We start from the raw sequence: 18,151 nt of genomic DNA, 5'->3' as shown, positions 1-18,151 counted from the left end.
ACTTGAAGCCCTGTAGTATTGTCCCAATGTCAACTTGAAGCACTGTAGTATTGTCCAGTGATGGCTTGAAGCCCTGTAGTATTGCCCCAGTGATGGCTTGAAGCTCTGTAGTATTGTCCCAGTGATGGCTTGAAGCTCTGTAGTATTGTCCCAGTGTCAACTTGAAGCCCTGTAGTATTGTCTTGATACCTTTGAAGATCAGTAGTATAGTAACAGTGACACTTTTGCCATATTTGTGTTGAGATCATATGTTCCTTTGCAGTTTTAAGTAGCTAGTAGATGACTGTCTCCTTTGTTTGCTGTAGAGTTTAATTTCTTATAGCATTTTTTTCATTGCTTTCAGTGAATGTTGTAGGTGAGAGGGAACTAGAAGAAAACAGTCCAATTCGATCGCAGCTTAAGACCCCTGATGGAAAGCGGCCGTCCATATTTCTACGATACAAGGACAAAAATCCAGACAAAGGCCATATTAGAGTGTACCCAGGCGGACTCCGATACAGGTAGGCACACGAGGCAGGTGCTCAAAACATCAGCACTGGAAACCTGTGGTAGAGTTGAAGGCTAGGTCAGGCAGTCAGACCATAAACAAACTGTGTTGAATAATTTGGCATTGTCAAGTAATATTTGGATGGAACAGTCATGAGAAGAAAAGAATAAAGTATTCACTGCCATTTTGTTTCCATGGTCAGTAAAGTGCTGTCAGCAGTTGAAGCTACATGACAGAGTCTAGCTTTACTTATGCCCTACTAAGGTCAGCAAAAATTAAATATAATCCCTGAGTTGAGATTAAGATGTCCTGAAGAAATCCCCAAAATACAATTTCCAGACCAAATATTTTAGGCCGTGTATGATATCAAAGTAAGATAGATCTTCTCACTCTTTCTCCTTTTCTCTCTTTGTTTGTGGTTTATTTAACCTGAATGACTTTATGTTTCAGCATTTGCCATCGAGTGACCGCTGGCTACAAAAACATCTCGGTCAACAAAGAGATGACCGCTGAGGAAGTCATCACCACTGCACTCAGGAGGTTTGGGGTTGAAGTAAGTCGCCAGGCACATGACTGGTCACGTGATTAATCATGTGACCAAAGCAAGTAACAATAAATTAAAGGCTTTGTTTGGTTTCAATTTCAAGATTTTCCTTTTATGTTTATATTGAAGAAAGGATAGCGCTTGTTGTTCAGGTGGTCATATGTAGGGACATTCAGCTGAATAGAAAGATGGCCAGCGTCAACTCTGGATTGTCAGAATATTGTGTTACCTGCAATATCATGGTAAAAGCTGTCTATCAATTTATTATTAAATTCATCAATGTTACAAAAAATCTGGATTTGGTCCTCTATGTAATGGAACTATAGTTTCTTGTGAGTTTTGACCCGTGAAGGTCCCGGGGTAGAGTAGCCCTTCAACAACCCATGCTTGCCATAAAAGGCGACTGTGCTTGTCGTAAGAGGCGACTAACGGGATCGGGTGGTGAGGCTCGCTGACTTGGTTGACACATGCCATCGGTTCCCAATTGCGCAGATCGACGCTCATTTTGTTGGTCACTGGCTTGTCTGGTCCAGACTCGATTATTTGCAGACCACTGGAATATTGCTGAGTGCGGCGTAAAACTATACTAACTAACTCACTCACTCACTCACTCACTCACTCACTCACTCACTCACTCACTCACTCACTCACTCACTCACTCACTCACTCACTCACTCACTCACTCACTCACTCACTCACTCACTCACTCTTGTGAGTCTTGTGTTGAAAATATACATGGCTTTGTGCGTTTCATTTAGGATGCAGACCCGGACAATTACAGTCTGATTGAGGTGTTGCTAGACCGCGGTGTCAACGAGAGGGTGCTCATGCGGGATGAAAGGCCATGGCAAATTATACAACAAAGTAGAAAAGTAAGTAGACATTTTTTATGCTCACCATGAATTAGTTGGGGCAGTAGGGTTGTTAAGTGGTAAAAGCATTTGCGTTTCTATGATTATATAAAGAATAAAGACCATCTCTCTCCAGTGTGTCAAAACATTGTACTTTTAAATTTGCAAAGACAAATTTCCCAATTTGCAAATTTAGATTGCCTGATGCACTCAATATGCTTTGCAGGCTGATGCCCTATAGCTGGGAGTGAAGTTTAACAACAAGTAGAAGATTTAACATAACATAAATTGTGTTTACTTTGTATTTATTGTTCCTTAGCCTAATTTTGATTGTCCCTGATTTCAGGACTCATTACGGCAGAATCGTATGACTCGGTTCTACCTCCAGCAGAAGGAGGATCCCCATGGGCCAGCTATCTCCATGTTTGTGGGCAATTTACCAACAGGCTTGTCGCAGAGGCAATATGAGAAAATTTTATTAGATATAATTGGAAAAGGTGCGAAATATATTCAAGTAATTTTGTACTACATTTTAGCTAAACAGTGTTTTTTTTATATCCAGTTGCTATTATGATTAATCCTGGAGAATTATCCTTTTAGACATCCACATTTTCAGTAGTATTCAGTACTGAGTCAGGAGAAAAAACTTCTATCTAGTTTATCTCATTAAGAGAGAGAAGTAGTATAGATTGAATGACCTATCATTTGAACCAGGTTTTTGAACAAGATGGGGCAAATGTTGTCTCCCTGACTCCTTCAGTGCCTTCTCTTACACAGCACTGAAAACAACCACTAGATCTTTCGTGACAAGAATTCTCAAATACAGATTTGACCATGAAGATTGAGTTAGAACTGATCTTCAGTAACACATGCTTGTCATAAGATGATAAGGTGGTCAGGCTTGCTGACTTGATTGACACGTCATCGTATCCAAGTTGTATAGATTGATGTTCGTGCTATTGATCACTAGGTCGTCTGGTCCAGATTATGTACAGACCACTGGAATATTGCTGATTATGGAGTAAAACTGTACTCACTCAAGTACAGGTTAACCAGTTCCTACGAAGAACCAGAAAAAATCTTCTATCATTTCCAGTTTCCTGTTAAGCCTATATTTGTTTCTGTCCTGACTTAGTAGTCCATATTCAAGGCAGGAATAATTTTTTGTGTTCCTGATGATACAGTGTGTATGCATTCTATATCCACAGAATTGAAGTGGCAAAGCTTTGATGTGATATACTACGAGTACGGTTCCCTAGTATTAGTGTACACGTCGCCAGAGAAAGCTACGCAAGTCTTCAACATTTTAAAGGATGCAGTTTTTGATGATAAGCAACTTTTAGTTATGTTACTCCCAAATATACAAGTAAGTAAACTTCTACGTACAGTTGCAATCTTATTAACACAACTATTTGCCATAAGCCCATTTCTAAATATAATCTTTTTGGCAACTCAGCTCATTATAATTATTGTTATAGCATTGAAATCTGCTGGGGTTGTTTTTAATGATTAGTTTTGGCGAGTTAACTCAAGAAACTTTGAGCTAGAGAAGCTTGTGGTAAGAGTTTAAGAGTTGACCATCACATGGCTAGTCTCACCAAATGTGTTTTATCCACATTTGATGCTTGTGTCAGCACATTTTTGTCTGGTCCAAACCAATTAAATGATCAGCAGCAGACTCATGAAGATCCAAGTTAGAATTGATCTTCAGTAACCCATGCTTCTCGTAAGAGTCAAGCAACAGGATCAGGTGTTCAGACTCACATGTCATCATATCCCAGTTGCTCATCCTGTTCAGTTTCACATGCTCATGCTGTTAATCACTAGGTTGTCTGGTCCAGATTTGATTATTTACAGATCGCTGCCATATCGCTGGAATATTGCCAAGTGCGGCGTAAAACAAATCTCACTGTTATTTCCTTCAAAAGTATTCTCTTAAAACAGATGTAGTACACAGTATTTAATCAGTTCTATTAGCAAGTCACTTCAATCAGTATAGCAACATATCCACTGAATCATTCATTTTACCACAGCTTGACTTTCAGCTCAACTCACTCTCCTCCTACTCCCTCGCCTGACTTCCACTGGGGCAAGTTCTATAATTATGATCTGTTTTGTCCCCAGCCCCACATGATTCCAGACAACGTGAATCCACTGCTCGTGTTCGTCAATGTCAAGAGTGGTGGATGTCAAGGTCTGGAACTCATAACGTCTTTCCGCAAACTCCTCAACCCTCATCAGGTCTTCAACCTGGAGAATGGAGGCCCACTACCAGGGTAGGTGGACCTCAGACAGAGCATGCAGTTCTTATCTCATATTAATTATTCTGTTCTCTACAAGTCACATTTAGAGGATCCGTAATTCCCATTCTCTATCATACTGTTTTGTGTGCTGAGTAATCAAAGATGAACATTGCATGATGCATAGAACTGACATCTGTTCTAGTGAGAAAAGTTTCAGTTTCTACCGGTGAAATGCCATTTATGATATCAATTAAAGTTTTATTTATATGATATCAGTAAAAGTCATCCAATCAAGTGATGCATGCAATGGGTCCCCAGCTCAGAATTCCTGTCTTCATATCTTGCACCCCATGTTCATGTCTTCCACCCCATGTTTATACCTTCCACCCCATGTTCATGTTTTCCACCCCAAGTTTATATCTTGCACCACATGTTTATATCTTGCACCCCGTGTTTAGGTCTTGCACCCCTTGTTCATGTCTTGCACCCCCTGTTTATATCTTGCACCCCATGTTTATATCTTACACCCCATGTTCATGTCTTGGCCGCCATGTTTATATCTTGCACCCCATGTTCATGTCTTGGCCACCATGTTTATACCTTACACCCCATGTTTATATCTTGCACCCCATGTCCATGTCTTGCACCCTGAGCTGGGTATGACATGATGTTGTGTTGTTGTTTCAGGTTGTATGTGTGTAGAAACATCTCCTACTACAAGATCCTGGTGTGTGGAGGTGATGGCACAGTGGGCTGGGTTCTTTCCTGCCTGGACAACGTGGGGCAGGATGCTGTTTGTCAGTCTCCACCCATGGCAGTCGTTCCCCTGGGCACAGGTGAGCACAGACCATCGCCGTGATGCAGAAATAAGTACAGTCGGAAATATGTTGACATAAGAACTTCTGTCCATTTAAGGACATTTTGATGTTTTAATTGCCATGGACATAATCTGTGATATAAAATTTAGGTGATATCTGTATGTCTAACTATAGTTCAGGTTATATGCCCTATCAAAAAATCCTTTAGAGTGTTTGAGAGCGCATGTGGTCAAATGGGCTGAGGTGCAGTCTTCATAGAGTCCTGATGCGAGTCGAAGGCACAGTTAACAGTGCTCTCATTTTGAGTCACCATGCTGAGAGTCCAGTATCAGTCACAATAATACCATGGCCTCTATCTGACAAATCTGCAGCCAGCCAGTGTTTTCAGTATAAAGATACTGTTTGGTTCTAATACTGAGTGTGTGTTTGTACTGTACAGGCAATGACCTGGCACGGGTGTTACGCTGGGGACCAGGCTATACAGGAGGGGAGGACCCTCTCAACCTCCTCCGGGATGTCATAGATGCGGAGGAGATCAAACTGGACAGGTAGGTAGATGCTCTACACCAACAACATCAGTCCAGCACAACTTGAATACCCCTCAAAATGCACCTTTTTTTCATGTTGTCAATCGAATACACTTCCTTTGGCAGTATGACCATTTTCAGTCTTTGAAAAATCTTTCTTCTTCCTGTACAACCCTAATGTTGCTAGTGTTAAGTCAGGTTCTGCTTTTTTTTTATGTCCCAATTCACCTTTTGAATTGGAATTAAAAATTCCATACCACACATTCTTGGGCTGTGTATTTTCAGTGTTATGCCTATCTGATCATATATGATAGTGTATGTGCATCATGAAGCATTATACATGCTGTCAACCACTGTTCTGACAGATTTGTATGAAATGCCTGTACTGGCAACTCTGCCATACTACAAAGTCAATCATTTATTTTTATTATTTATTTGATCTATGTAGTTTTATTTGTTATATTGTTTCCCAATGTTTCCTAAGTCAGAGGGGCGGAGGGGTAGCCGAGTGGTTAAAGTGTTCGCTTCTTACACCAAAAGCCGGGTTCGATTCCCCACATGAGTACAATGTGTGAAGCCCATTTTCTGGTGTCCCCCACCATGATATTGCTGGAATATTACGTAATACTAAACTCACTTACTCACTCACTCCTAAATCAGAATAGTCATAGGTATCATATGAATGTGTTGAATATAAACCCGGCTCATGAGTGGTCTGTTTCAAGGTGGACCGTGATATTCCATCCGAGGGAAAAGGAGCAGGCTGAGACAAGAGTGGCCATCGCCAACGATACCAACACTGCCAACACCAGCGAGGATACCTCGTCAATATTTGTGATGAACAACTACTTTGGCATTGGGATTGATGCAGACTTGTGCTTAGATTTCCACATGGCTAGGGAGGAAAAACCAGACAAGTTTAATAGCAGGTGTGTGGTGCTGTATGCATTGTTGTACAAGTTTTAGAATAATCAAGGTTTGGAATGAAAAAATGTCTTTAACTTGTAATTGAGGCCTTTGATTTGAACCATTGTTACTCACCAATCTGTACATAAAGAACAGGCTTGCCTGTAAATTTGAAAATAGGTAGAAAGTATCATTTGTTTATTTAATATATTTTTTGTATATAATGCATATAATATAATGTAATAAAGATAATATCAAATGTGGAAAAATGTTATATACCTCCTAGTTTCATCACGCAAATTGGTGATTGTACTTGACCAGGAAGAAAGAAAGACTTTGATTCAAGAAATGCATGAACATTTGAAAGTGAAAGAACAGCCTGTAGCATTAAAAGGAGCATATGTGTGTTTAAAAAGGTTGCCTGTTTCAACCACAATTGAGCAAACCACCTTCAAACCTGTGACCAACTCTCTTTTTCAGATTACACAACAAGGGAGTGTATTTGAAAATGGGACTGAGAAAAATGGTGAATCGAAAATCTTGCAAAGATTTACATCGCCATATCAAGCTTGAGGTAGATGGCAAGCTGATTGACTTACCTCAGGTAGAGGGAATCATTATTCTCAACATCCTCAGTTGGGCCTCAGGATCAAACCCATGGGGCCCTGAAAAGGAGGACATTTTTGCCAAACCAACTCACTATGACGGCATGTTGGAAGTGGTCGGTGTGACAGGGGTCGTGCACATGGGACAGATCCACAGTGGGCTACGTACAGGGATGAGGATAGCACAAGGAGGACATGTAAGTCATTCAGCCCCTTTGGGACCTCAGAATTAGTTTCAGCAACCTATGCTTGTCTTGAGGACCTATCAAGTAGTCAGACTTGGTACCCAGTGATGTTAGTTGACAAATAACTGACGAGTGAAATCGGCATTGTCGTAAGTATCAGGTATTGTTCAGCCTGTCTTGTAAGTGTAAGGCAGGCCACACAGTAATTTGTCTGTTCCTTTGTATGGGTGGCATATAGTTCCAGTGCAGTGATATGAGGCTTTTCCCAAGAGGTGAGAGCTCGGTAAGCTTGTTCAACCTCAGAGCTGGATTGGACATTTTCTGTCTCTCGACTGATCATGAATGCCATGTACACTTGTAAGGAAACGTGACCATCTCTGTTTGGATTGACAGTGTCTACAGAGCATGGATCATTGCCATTGATATCAGTCTAGACTTGATTATTTTTAGATTGTACCAGGATCTGTGGAATTCCAGGGCCACTGGAAATAGTTGGCTCCATACCAATATGGGACTTGAGTGGTGACTTTCTGTGTCGATGGATTTGTATTTGAATGACCAATCTTTGCTATGACGTTGTATTGAATAAGTGCTTTTCATGTCAACCTACATTGCTGCTTATGCTGATTACAACAGGGTGGTTGGGTAGCCTAGTGGTTAAAGCATTCGCTCGTCACGCCGAAGACCCGGGTTCGATTCCCCACTTATGTACTATGTGTGAGGCCCATTTTGTGGTGTCCCCCGCTGTGATATCGCTGGAATATTGCTAAAAGTGGCGTAAAACCAAACTTACTCACTCACTCACTCACTCACTAATGACAACAGGTGTCTGTTGTTTTGAGGAACTATGCCTTACTTTCTCATAACAGAATATGTCTTCTCAACCTACTTCAAGTTATTATTTGGTGTTTACACAACATAGTGCTGCAATCAGTGTTCACTCACAACCAGCAACAGTATTGTAACTGGTATATCCTCAAGTCATCAACTAAAGAGCAGCTTTTCATAGACTTAATATTGGGCTCTTATTCTGGGGGACCTTTTTCTTGTAGGAGAGCAGAGGTATCAGTAATTGTATAGAGACTAGGAGGAACTATTGTTTTCATTCTTTTCCATTAGCTTTCTCAAGAAGTCGCATGATCTTACAGGTCAGAAGTGCCTTCCTTGCTCTAAATGGGGGCAGTGTAGTAGCCAATAGATAAAGCTCCACACACAGGTTTGTTTCCCCACATCTTGCATGATGTCCCTGGTAGTGATATTGCTGGAGTATTGCTAAATGCTGCTTATGAACCATACTCACTAACTCACATCCAGTTGTATTAGCATTACAACTGCTTCATGGTGTGAGCCTTTGTCAGTTCACAGTTTTGTTATGGGAAGACTGATTGGGCATGAATAGTTCTTGTGCTGTAAGATAGTTTATGCCAAAATACATCGTGTCCAGTAGATGTGGACAGCACAGTGAGTGTGTCCTTACATGATAGTTTGCTTCTTCTCACTATACTCATCAGCCTGTAGCTCTGGCATTATTGAAGAATATCCACGACCTGTTTTTCGCTTTTGTCCCCCTTTTAAAAGACATATTGTGATGCGACGAACATACTGTTCAAAGCAGCGTCAGCCTGAATTCTTTCAGGTTTTTTACACTTAATGTGGAATAACTTCATGGAATGTGGGGAAGGTATTTTATCATTAATACTGTTAATTAGGTAATATTTCCTGTGGGTATTTTGTGTTTATACTTTTGTGTTGCTACTTCAGCTACGAATCACATTGTTGACGGACATCCCCGTCCAAGTAGATGGTGAACCCTGGATCCAGCCAGCTGGGCAGGTTGTAGTTCTGCGCTCAGCCCTCAAGGTATGCTGCTAGTATACAAGCTATGTCATGGGTGAATCCAAGGGATGGTTCCGTGGGTTCGAAACCCCGAAATCACCCCCTTTCAAAATTCTTGGATTGGCCCATGTATGTCACAAGCTTTGTAAATGTTTTGTCTGGTAGGGAACTATAAACTGAGTTTAACATTAATATTCTCAAAGCCATTAAAACTTGAAACAGTGTTTTAGCTGTGACCTTTTGCTTGTAACATGGAGGCTTGGTTCAGTCCCCTATTAATTTCTTATTTCCATTAACTCAGTGTTTCCAGCTGATGTTAATAGATTATTGCTGAAAGTGATATAAGACTCCCTAAAGCACTGTACATATTTAGCTTGGCAGGATGGATAGAATATATTCTTGTCAGGATACATTCAACTGATAAGCATGTTTTAGTTTCATTTGGGGAAAAGATTCATTTGCTTGATAAAACTGTAGTTTCTTACATTTGACAGTCTATAACAGTATTATGTGGTTGTTTCATTAGGCGACTATGCTAAAGAAAAGCAAGAACAAGATCAAGAGGCGGAACACAGAGCCTAGTATCTTCTTCCCCGAGAATGAACCTCTCAAACCACAGTCTCCAAGTGAGGAGAGTGGACCCCTTTAACACTGTGAGTTGTTTCCCTTTATGTGAGAATGGAAAGAGGGCATCTATGTATATGTTCCGCTGAATGACTCCTATTTGCTGCTGGTAATCATTTCTTGATTGTCATTGTCACTGGACTGTGTGCTGTCTGTTTCAATATCCTAGGTTTAGTTGCAATCAATCAGATTAAAGATAAATCAGACCTGAGATTTATATGGTTTTATAGGTCTTTCCGTCAAGATCTGATGATATAGTCCACCCACAGACCTTCACGTCAGTAAAGTGCGCGATGCATTAGCGAACTTTGACCATTGTCTGATCAGATGTCAGCTTCCGAATCAAGTTTCTCTCTTTGCACAGAACACAAATGTTGCTCGAGTCATTCTCAGTTTCGTGTGAAGACGTTAAGTTGTGTGTGATGTGTTTGCTGATCATTAGTGATCTTACATGCAGTGATGTTGACAATGTTGTCCACACCATTTCAGATTAGCCAGTGAGATGGGCTGTGTATGTAGTGATGTACATATACATTATGCCAAAAGTAGCTGCAATAGTCTGGAGCTTGGATGCTGGCCGAGGGAACCCTCACAAGGCAAGGACAAATGCACGAACAAGCAACTGATGGGCGAAGAGTCTGACAGTCAGATAGTGGACATTTAGGATATTGCGTCATGGAACAAACCCTGGTGCTTGCTGCCGTTTGGAAGGCGACTGACAAACCTTAGATGGAAATATGGTTGCTACCCAGTGGTAGGCCAATGATTTGAGATATGTTGCCATGTATTGGTTGGCAGTGAACAGACTTAGATTTGAGGTATGTTCACTTCTTTTTGTTAGATAACAAATTTGAACTATTTGTTGCCTAGCTTCAAGTAGTTTACACACTTTGATTTGAGATCTGTTTTCTTCCTGTCAGTAGGTCGAGTTGTCCATTGGTCATCAGTGGGCAACGATGGACTTCGGATAGAGAAATGTTTGACTGTTCGACAATCAGACTGTGATATAGCCAAGCCCCGCAGAGCCGAAACGCGTACCTCAAGATATGATTCGACATGTACCTGATATTGCAGATCTGCAGCAAAAGCTGGGCAGTATCTGATTGGCTGTTAATGTACATGGATCTTGCCGTGGTACAGGGAGGCAGTGGGTTTTCCTAGATTTGTGTAGTCACTAGCAAGATCAAATTTGCCATCTGTCATTTTACCCTTTTAAATGTGTCTTTTCCTTCAACTGTTCTCTGTGTCACCGGATTCAGACAAGGATTCTATGCATATTTTTAACTCCATTTTTACTCTAGCATAAGTATCAAAACCATAAGTACAAGTTACCCTTCAGCTGCCAGAGTTGACAAAGGGTCATTCCAAGCTGGCTCCGTCAGTTGAAGGGAGAACAGGAAACAGGAAAATTTACCAGCAAAACAAAAGCGGTTATTTGGACCAGATAAAACTCATTATGTTACAGAGGTTACTGTTACATTGTTCTGGAAATACTGAGCTTAATGATTAGACCATGAGAAGTATTTTAGTTGAATTTGAAATACCATACCTGCTGTGCTCTGTGCAAAAACTACAAAGATCTTATCTGGAGTGTATGCCTCACCACTGTCCTTATCAAAAGTATTCAGAAGTCCATAGAGCAAATGCTAATGAAATTATGTCTTGCAGACTGATATTTAAATTGCATTATATTATGGTCAATATTGCAAGTAAACATGCCAAGGGATCTAATTCAGAACAAAAGGGAGATAACTCAAAACAGATTGTGTTGGAGACCATGCTCAAGTAATAGATCTTATGAACTCAAGTTCATCTTGGTCAATAAACAATGCTTTAAATTTTAGCCAAACATTTTGTTGAGAATTTATTTCCTATCCTTATTGTTTTGAAAGATCTGACATGTCACTCATACATATATATATTTTCAAAATGATTATTATATGCAAGTTCTTTATTTCTTGTCAACATTGCTCTTAATGATCTAAGATTTCACTCCTGTTCAGATATTCAGATTTTGTTGGTTAAGTCATACTTTTTATCTACACTGCATTTTTTGTTAAGTGTTCAAATTAATATGTACTTTTCCCTGAAAACGAATATCAATGATTCATGGCTAAAATACCCGGCAATGGACAATTATTAGGATATGCTGTTATGGACTTGCAGCTTCTACTTCCGTAGTGGAGACACCGATGTAGATAAATAATGTGAATATGAAGGGGAGATAACTCCTTTATCTGATCTACTTCATGGTCATGGGATATAGGGATGACTAATTATTGAAAATCTGGTCAGTATTTTGAGGTGTTGAATATGTTTCAGTGTTACTAATACTAGAAGTATGTATTATTAATATAATGTAAATTTGTTAATTAGTTCACATTTATCCCGTACATAAGCAAAAATGTGATTTATAACTTTTGTTTTTACATAAACAATTAGGTTTTAGATCTGGTTATGCCATGCAGCAATGCATTTTTGTGTAACCAAGGTGCTTGTCCTAAATATGAAAGTCTTCAAATGTTATCTACTCCTATTGTTTGTAGTAGGCTCCTTGTTAAAAGCAAACCATTCTTTTGACAAAAACCAAATCTGTTGTCACCAATATTTTTATTATTGACACACCTCTTAATACCCCCACTAGCTTTAGTGTAAGCAATCACATTCTCATATGGAAGGTGCCATTTGGAATTTGGGGGGTTGAAGGGCTATACTAAGGCTAATTAAACGGATTACCAAGTTGACAAGGAAAAGAGTGTATTGCTCTTAACTCCTTAACAAAGATCGTGTTATGTGAACAAAGTTGTCAAAGATATTTTCAGTCATAAAATGCTTCAATTTTTATTGTATCACTCATTATATTATTATACATATACTTATATATAAATATATATATATAAATATAATTACGCTCAGATATGTACCTAGTTCTCTCGTTCTGTAGAGGGATATGGAGCTTATCCCATGCACCTTACCATTACTCTGTTTGTATGTATGTATGTACGTACGTCAGTCTGCATGTCTGTACATAGTTACTTTTAACATACTTAGGAATTATTTCTCATTCAAAAATTCATCCATGCATATTGTCATTGCCATATATTTTGTTAAATTTTCCATCCATTTATTTGCATTATCTTTGTTTATACGTGAAGACTGGTGTTTCAATATGGTATGTGTAAACAAACCAGATACATTTTGCTTGTTAATAACACAGTTTACTTTAGTTGAACAAGAGAAGGAGTTAGGTTTAAGATTGTGTTTTTTGTTACAAAAGTTCAAATCTAACAGATCTCATTGTAATGTGCCCATGAATAGTGGAAAACAAATGCTTCCTCGTGGCACAGTAGGTTAGAAGATTAGCCCAGTCACAGAATTAACTCAACTGGATTTAATTTGTTGTTCGTTTCTTTATTAATTTATTCAGACATTTTGCTATTCAGGTGCTGTGAAGTATACATTTTTTCTCCATTGTGTCAAGCTACTAGTCTTGTTTTTTGTTTTCACTTTTCACTGTTTTTATTTAATCAAATCAAGCATTGTATGCTGTCATATTTCTTTCAATTTCACACAGGTAATTTGATATAATTTGCCAGTTTTCATTGTTTAGATAAATAAATATTGTTATTTTCAAGTTCCATGGGGACCAACAAGTTTGCTATATCACAACAACGTACAATCTACCTACACACAATAATGTGATCAACAACTGAAAGGGGAATAATTCAGGAAGGGGAGATAATCACATTTATCTTGCATCAAAACAACATGTTAATAATTCTTCGTGACTATATTCATGATTTTTAACCATCTTCATCAGTCTTACCTCATGACAAACAGAAATCAAAGTCTCAAACTCTGTTCAACAATGATAACAGGGTCAGTTATGCTAAGTTTCTTTGTACATTCAACAAATTAAGAACATATCTTTGCATTAATTAACCTCAAATTATGTTAAAAGTATGTATTTATTCCGTAAAGTGGATATTGTAGAGTGAGAAAGCGAGCCTGTTATGAGTCATGGATAAAGATAATACAACCATTCAGGTTATCCTGCCACTGCGTCTGGAGGCAAGACATTACCTGCTGGTATCCTGTCATACCTTCCGTCTTTCAATGACATTTAATTTGCCCCTATGCCCAAATTTTGTCATTTTCAATATTTCAGGTTGAAACGTTGTATATTTAACTGGTATGAGTTTTTTGCAGTTTCTTTAAATTGGTACATAGTTTATCTTCAAATGCTATTGGCCAAAATGTATTGCTTATGAGACATTTTTGCCTCTCTGCATCATTGGATTTCTGTATTTGGAGTAGGAGGCATAGGAATTAGGCTTTGAGACAACCACAGTCCTTTTGTAAGTATTCTACAGGCATTAGCTTACTACATCTGATCTCCCACCAAACCTTGCTCAAATGATACTCGATCATTGAAGGCGTTCAGAGTTACCTCCCTTGTCAACTTCAGCTCTTGAAACAAAAATATTCAATTTGAAATAGTCTTTCTGAAATGTTTTGGGAAGTGTTTTTGAGTTATATATCTCAGCACATTTAAATATTTCATTTTTGTGTTTTATTTCATGTTACATGAAAGATCTGTTTTAGTTATACGGTTTCAGCCTAGTGTGCTGGGTTTTTCCACCAACATGTTATGATAACTAAGTGAGTTAGAATTTGATGGGTTTGTGGCAAGACCACAGACCATAAAGATATGTAGTTGCAAATGATCTGGAACATTTAACACAAGCTCAAGGGGAACATGTTCTTGTTTTATTGTTCTGTGTATATTTTTTCTCCCACTGAAGCATTTCTCAAGAACCCTAGGTTAGACCTGAAATGTTGAGGGAAGTAAAGGAATGGACACTATCAAAGTCTTGTGTAGGTTAATATTGTGAGCTGTTATGATGCTCACGGTGATGTGATACATCTGTATCTACAATAAACAGTTTAATTTTGTCACACTTACATTAACTGTTTTTCACTATTCAATTTTACGGCCATTTATAGAAAAAATGTTAGGAGCCTAGCGAGGGGAGGTTTCACAAGCTGTTGCATCTTTTCTACCTGTTACTTTTGAGTTAATGAAATAGTCATATTGTGCAAGAAAGACATTCTTGTGTTAAGATCATGAGGCAGTGTTCTGTGCAAATGAGAAGGTGTGTCACATATTTTAGCAAGAAGTTAAATTCTTTGTTAAGGAGGTTGATTTATTTAGGAAAGAATTGAGAACTTGTGAGACGTCCCCTAAGCCTTCCATGGTAGTCCTTGTAAAAAAGATGTGCAAAGCATAAAAGATGCTGTCTCCATGTTGATAAAACTGAACATATGTGTTTATATGAATCTTGAATATAGCGTTATATGGTGTATGCTCTGTTAAATTACTGTTATTCAAAGTATTGTTTATACAAGCTTGTACAAAAGCTATAGAGAAAGGGGTCATCTCAAAAGTTCAGACTCTGAGTGTTTAGCTAGACTCACTTTCAATGATTGTTTTTCATTCAGATTATTTCTTGTTAGTTCTCCAATGAGCTAACTGGTAAGCAGAGATTACCGTTTCATTTAGACTTTTAGAACTTTTGATATGATCCCCATTACATTATCATTTTATATGACTATGTAGCTAGACCAAGGTTGTGCACCTCAGCATGCTGGGTTCGTTTGTTTTTCACTATATAGTATATAATTCATTATATCAGATTAATATGATTATTATAGACTGTTAAATTTATTTTATCAAGAACAGTGTAATTTTACATGTTGTGGCCACATTTACTAGTATGTACATAGGCAGGATGTACAAATTCCGTAACCATGGTAACAACTTCCATTTAAAGGTGAAAATGTGAAAATCAAATTCTGATACGTTCTTCACACAGGAAAACTGGATTACGACCTGGACTCAAAAATTCAGTTACAAAATCAATTTATGTTTTAAATATTCTTAAATATTCCTCAAGAGGACAGTAGACCAATTTCTGATGCAGGATTAATATTTTGGCATCCCAATGTGATTTTTATATTAGAAGATCTTAGATTTGAAATTTCTATTCAGTCAAATTCTGGTTCCAAGCACTGTTGTCTAATTAAACTGATATGTAGATTATTTTATATGATTTATGATTAAATTAATTGTTATTCCTTCAGCAGTAGATGACATTATGGAAAATTTTCTATATTAGAAAGAACCTATCAGACATTTGCTTCATAACCTTATGGTATTGGGAAAGCCCAATGAGTGCACACTGTGACATCTGAGACTTGCTCTATCTTAACATGACAGAAGTTCTACAGTGTTCTAACTAGAAATGGCCAGATGTGTTGCATTCAATATTATTTTATTGAAATAGATTTTTTTTTCTTTGTTTATATATTTTGTTGTATATGGCAGAATTGATGAAATGTTAAAGATTTTACTTTGAGATTTTATGCTGTCTGGTACTGCAGTATATTTACTGAACTACAAAGATCTACCTGAAACTTGGCCATCATATTTTACTGAAATATGGCACTGTCAATTGTATGCATATGACATAACAAACCATTTAAAATTCAAATGTTTCACCTTTTGAAGTATAACAAGCATTAAAAGTGAAATTATTAACAAATCAAACTGTTATCAAATGTTACCTTGTTTTAATTATTGGGACTGCTCTTTCATATGTTATTCTATTATAGTATAGCAAACTTGGTTGTTTATTTTAGTATATGTTACATTGGTTTTACAAGTCCTTCAAGGCATCGTGTTGTTTTTAAATACAGGTGTTATATAGCTCAACAGTGAATATAGCCTTCCCAACCATAGTATATCAGGGACTGTGTCAAAACTACATGTGGTTTTTACACACAAGAGTCAGTCTCAAGTCATGTTGGCAGAAATTGTACATGCACCACAAGTGTTTCACAAATGGCATCCGTCAGTGTCCTCAGGTCCAAAACCGATCAGTTGGCACATGTTCTTAAATCACATGGAAATTGATACAGTCCCTTCATTGTTTCTTTCAGACCTTGTGTGCAATATTCATATGAAAGTATTCAACATTGTGAGTCATTTAAGTTTTATATCAAATTTACTTATTTATTTATTTATTTATTTATTTATTTTGCCATCTGTAATCTTTAACTTTTAACCTTGTATAGTACATGCGAATGAATGTTTTGATTTTGTTTGTTGTTTATGAATCAAAATGCTTGTACAGTATTTTATCATGAAGATTTAAATTAGTATTTTGTTTTCAGTTTATCATGAGGGTGTCACTTAAAAAGGGGCTGTGCAATCATGGCTCTCAAGTCAACACAATGGGTTGAAGCCTTTGTCAAGCTGTTTCAAGTAATTCAAACATGAAATTGAATGGACAATTTGACATTTGGAGAAAAGCACCCCCCAAAAAAAATTCCGAAATCATGTTTGGAAATAATTTTGTTTTTGTTTATCTAGTGCAATTGTTCAGGTGGGTTTTTTTGTTTGTTTGGGTTTTTTTTGACCGAGTATGGATGTGGGAAGCAAAGCATGAGATTGATAGCTGCCATTACTGGCTTGACTGTTGTGTTGACTTGCACGCCATGAGCTAGAGGTTCCTTTTTCCTGGATGATCACTGACTTTGTAAGGCAGGCATTACTCATTAGGTGGCCCCAGGAACGGTAACCTTAACTTGTGATATTTGTCTGATAATGCTAGACCAGTACCCAAAGATGAGGAATATACAGATTTAACATCTATGTGAGGACTTTCTTATAGCATATGAGCATTTTGTGAGTGAATGGGTGAATGTTTTGAGAAAGATGTTAACTGCAAATTATTCATGTATGTTGTCTCAAGGGAGGTAATTCTCCAAGGGAGACAACTCACAGTGTGATGTGGTGGCAGCTTGTCTCCACAATGTTTCATCATTTTTTCCTCATATGAGTACAAAAACTTCATTTTTCGTAACCATGGTAACTCAAGACCATGCGTATGGTGGTCGTACGTACACTCTGTTGTTGAGTGCATGCGTCCGTATTCTGAACGCATGTTCCCAATGCAGAGTATGTGAACGTGTCATGTAATATATACAAAGTGTAAGGACGCTACCTCTGTACCGGTATCCTTACAATCATGTTTGAGAAATTTGTTTTTGTGTAGCAGTTGCCAAGTGCTTGTGTCACTCTCTGCAGTCTCTACCGTTATGTTGATTATCTGTATATGTGAAATAAACTAGAGGTAAGTCCAGCAAACTGGACTGATTTTGTTGTCATTTCAATTGATCTCAGTTGCAAAGGGAAAAACTGTTTTTCCTAGTAGCAAAAATGCGAACTGTCGTCACAGGTAAGTCAACAGATGCTGTACATATGGAAGTGCTTGCTGTTTCAACCCTGTAATCAGTAATAGTAGACCCAGAAAATTTAATGAAAGTTATTACGGCAAACTTGTAATACATGTATCAAAATTATGTTGAACCAGCTTTTAATGATCAAAGCTGTCTGCTCCACAGGGGAGATAAGCATTGATGTAGTAAGGTTCATACAAGAGTTGCCTCCCATACTGAGT

At 38.0% G+C, this 18,151-nt stretch overlaps 1 protein-coding gene across 1 annotated transcript in view; it reads left to right on the top strand.

The window, feature by feature from the left end:
- The window catches only part of LOC137277540 (diacylglycerol kinase theta-like), a 52,839-nt gene extending 35,001 nt beyond the window's left edge, over nt 1–17,838 (top strand). The window contains exons 11-23 of the mRNA XM_067809321.1: nt 344–500; nt 938–1,040; nt 1,790–1,903; nt 2,229–2,379; nt 3,091–3,248; nt 4,007–4,158; nt 4,813–4,961; nt 5,383–5,491; nt 6,196–6,399; nt 6,857–7,178; nt 8,928–9,026; nt 9,529–9,655; nt 10,116–17,838. Coding sequence (XP_067665422.1) covers nt 344–500; nt 938–1,040; nt 1,790–1,903; nt 2,229–2,379; nt 3,091–3,248; nt 4,007–4,158; nt 4,813–4,961; nt 5,383–5,491; nt 6,196–6,399; nt 6,857–7,178; nt 8,928–9,026; nt 9,529–9,651 — 1,841 coding nt within the window. The 3' untranslated portion in view covers nt 9,652–9,655; nt 10,116–17,838. The remainder of the gene's footprint in view (nt 1–343; nt 501–937; nt 1,041–1,789; nt 1,904–2,228; nt 2,380–3,090; nt 3,249–4,006; nt 4,159–4,812; nt 4,962–5,382; nt 5,492–6,195; nt 6,400–6,856; nt 7,179–8,927; nt 9,027–9,528; nt 9,656–10,115) is intronic.
- The last annotated feature ends 313 nt before the right edge of the window (nt 17,839–18,151 follow it).

Source organism: Haliotis asinina, chromosome 3, assembly GCF_037392515.1.
Source record: "Haliotis asinina isolate JCU_RB_2024 chromosome 3, JCU_Hal_asi_v2, whole genome shotgun sequence".
NCBI classification, from domain to species: domain Eukaryota; kingdom Metazoa; phylum Mollusca; class Gastropoda; order Lepetellida; family Haliotidae; genus Haliotis; species Haliotis asinina.
This window is presented reverse-complemented; position numbering and strand designations above follow the sequence as displayed.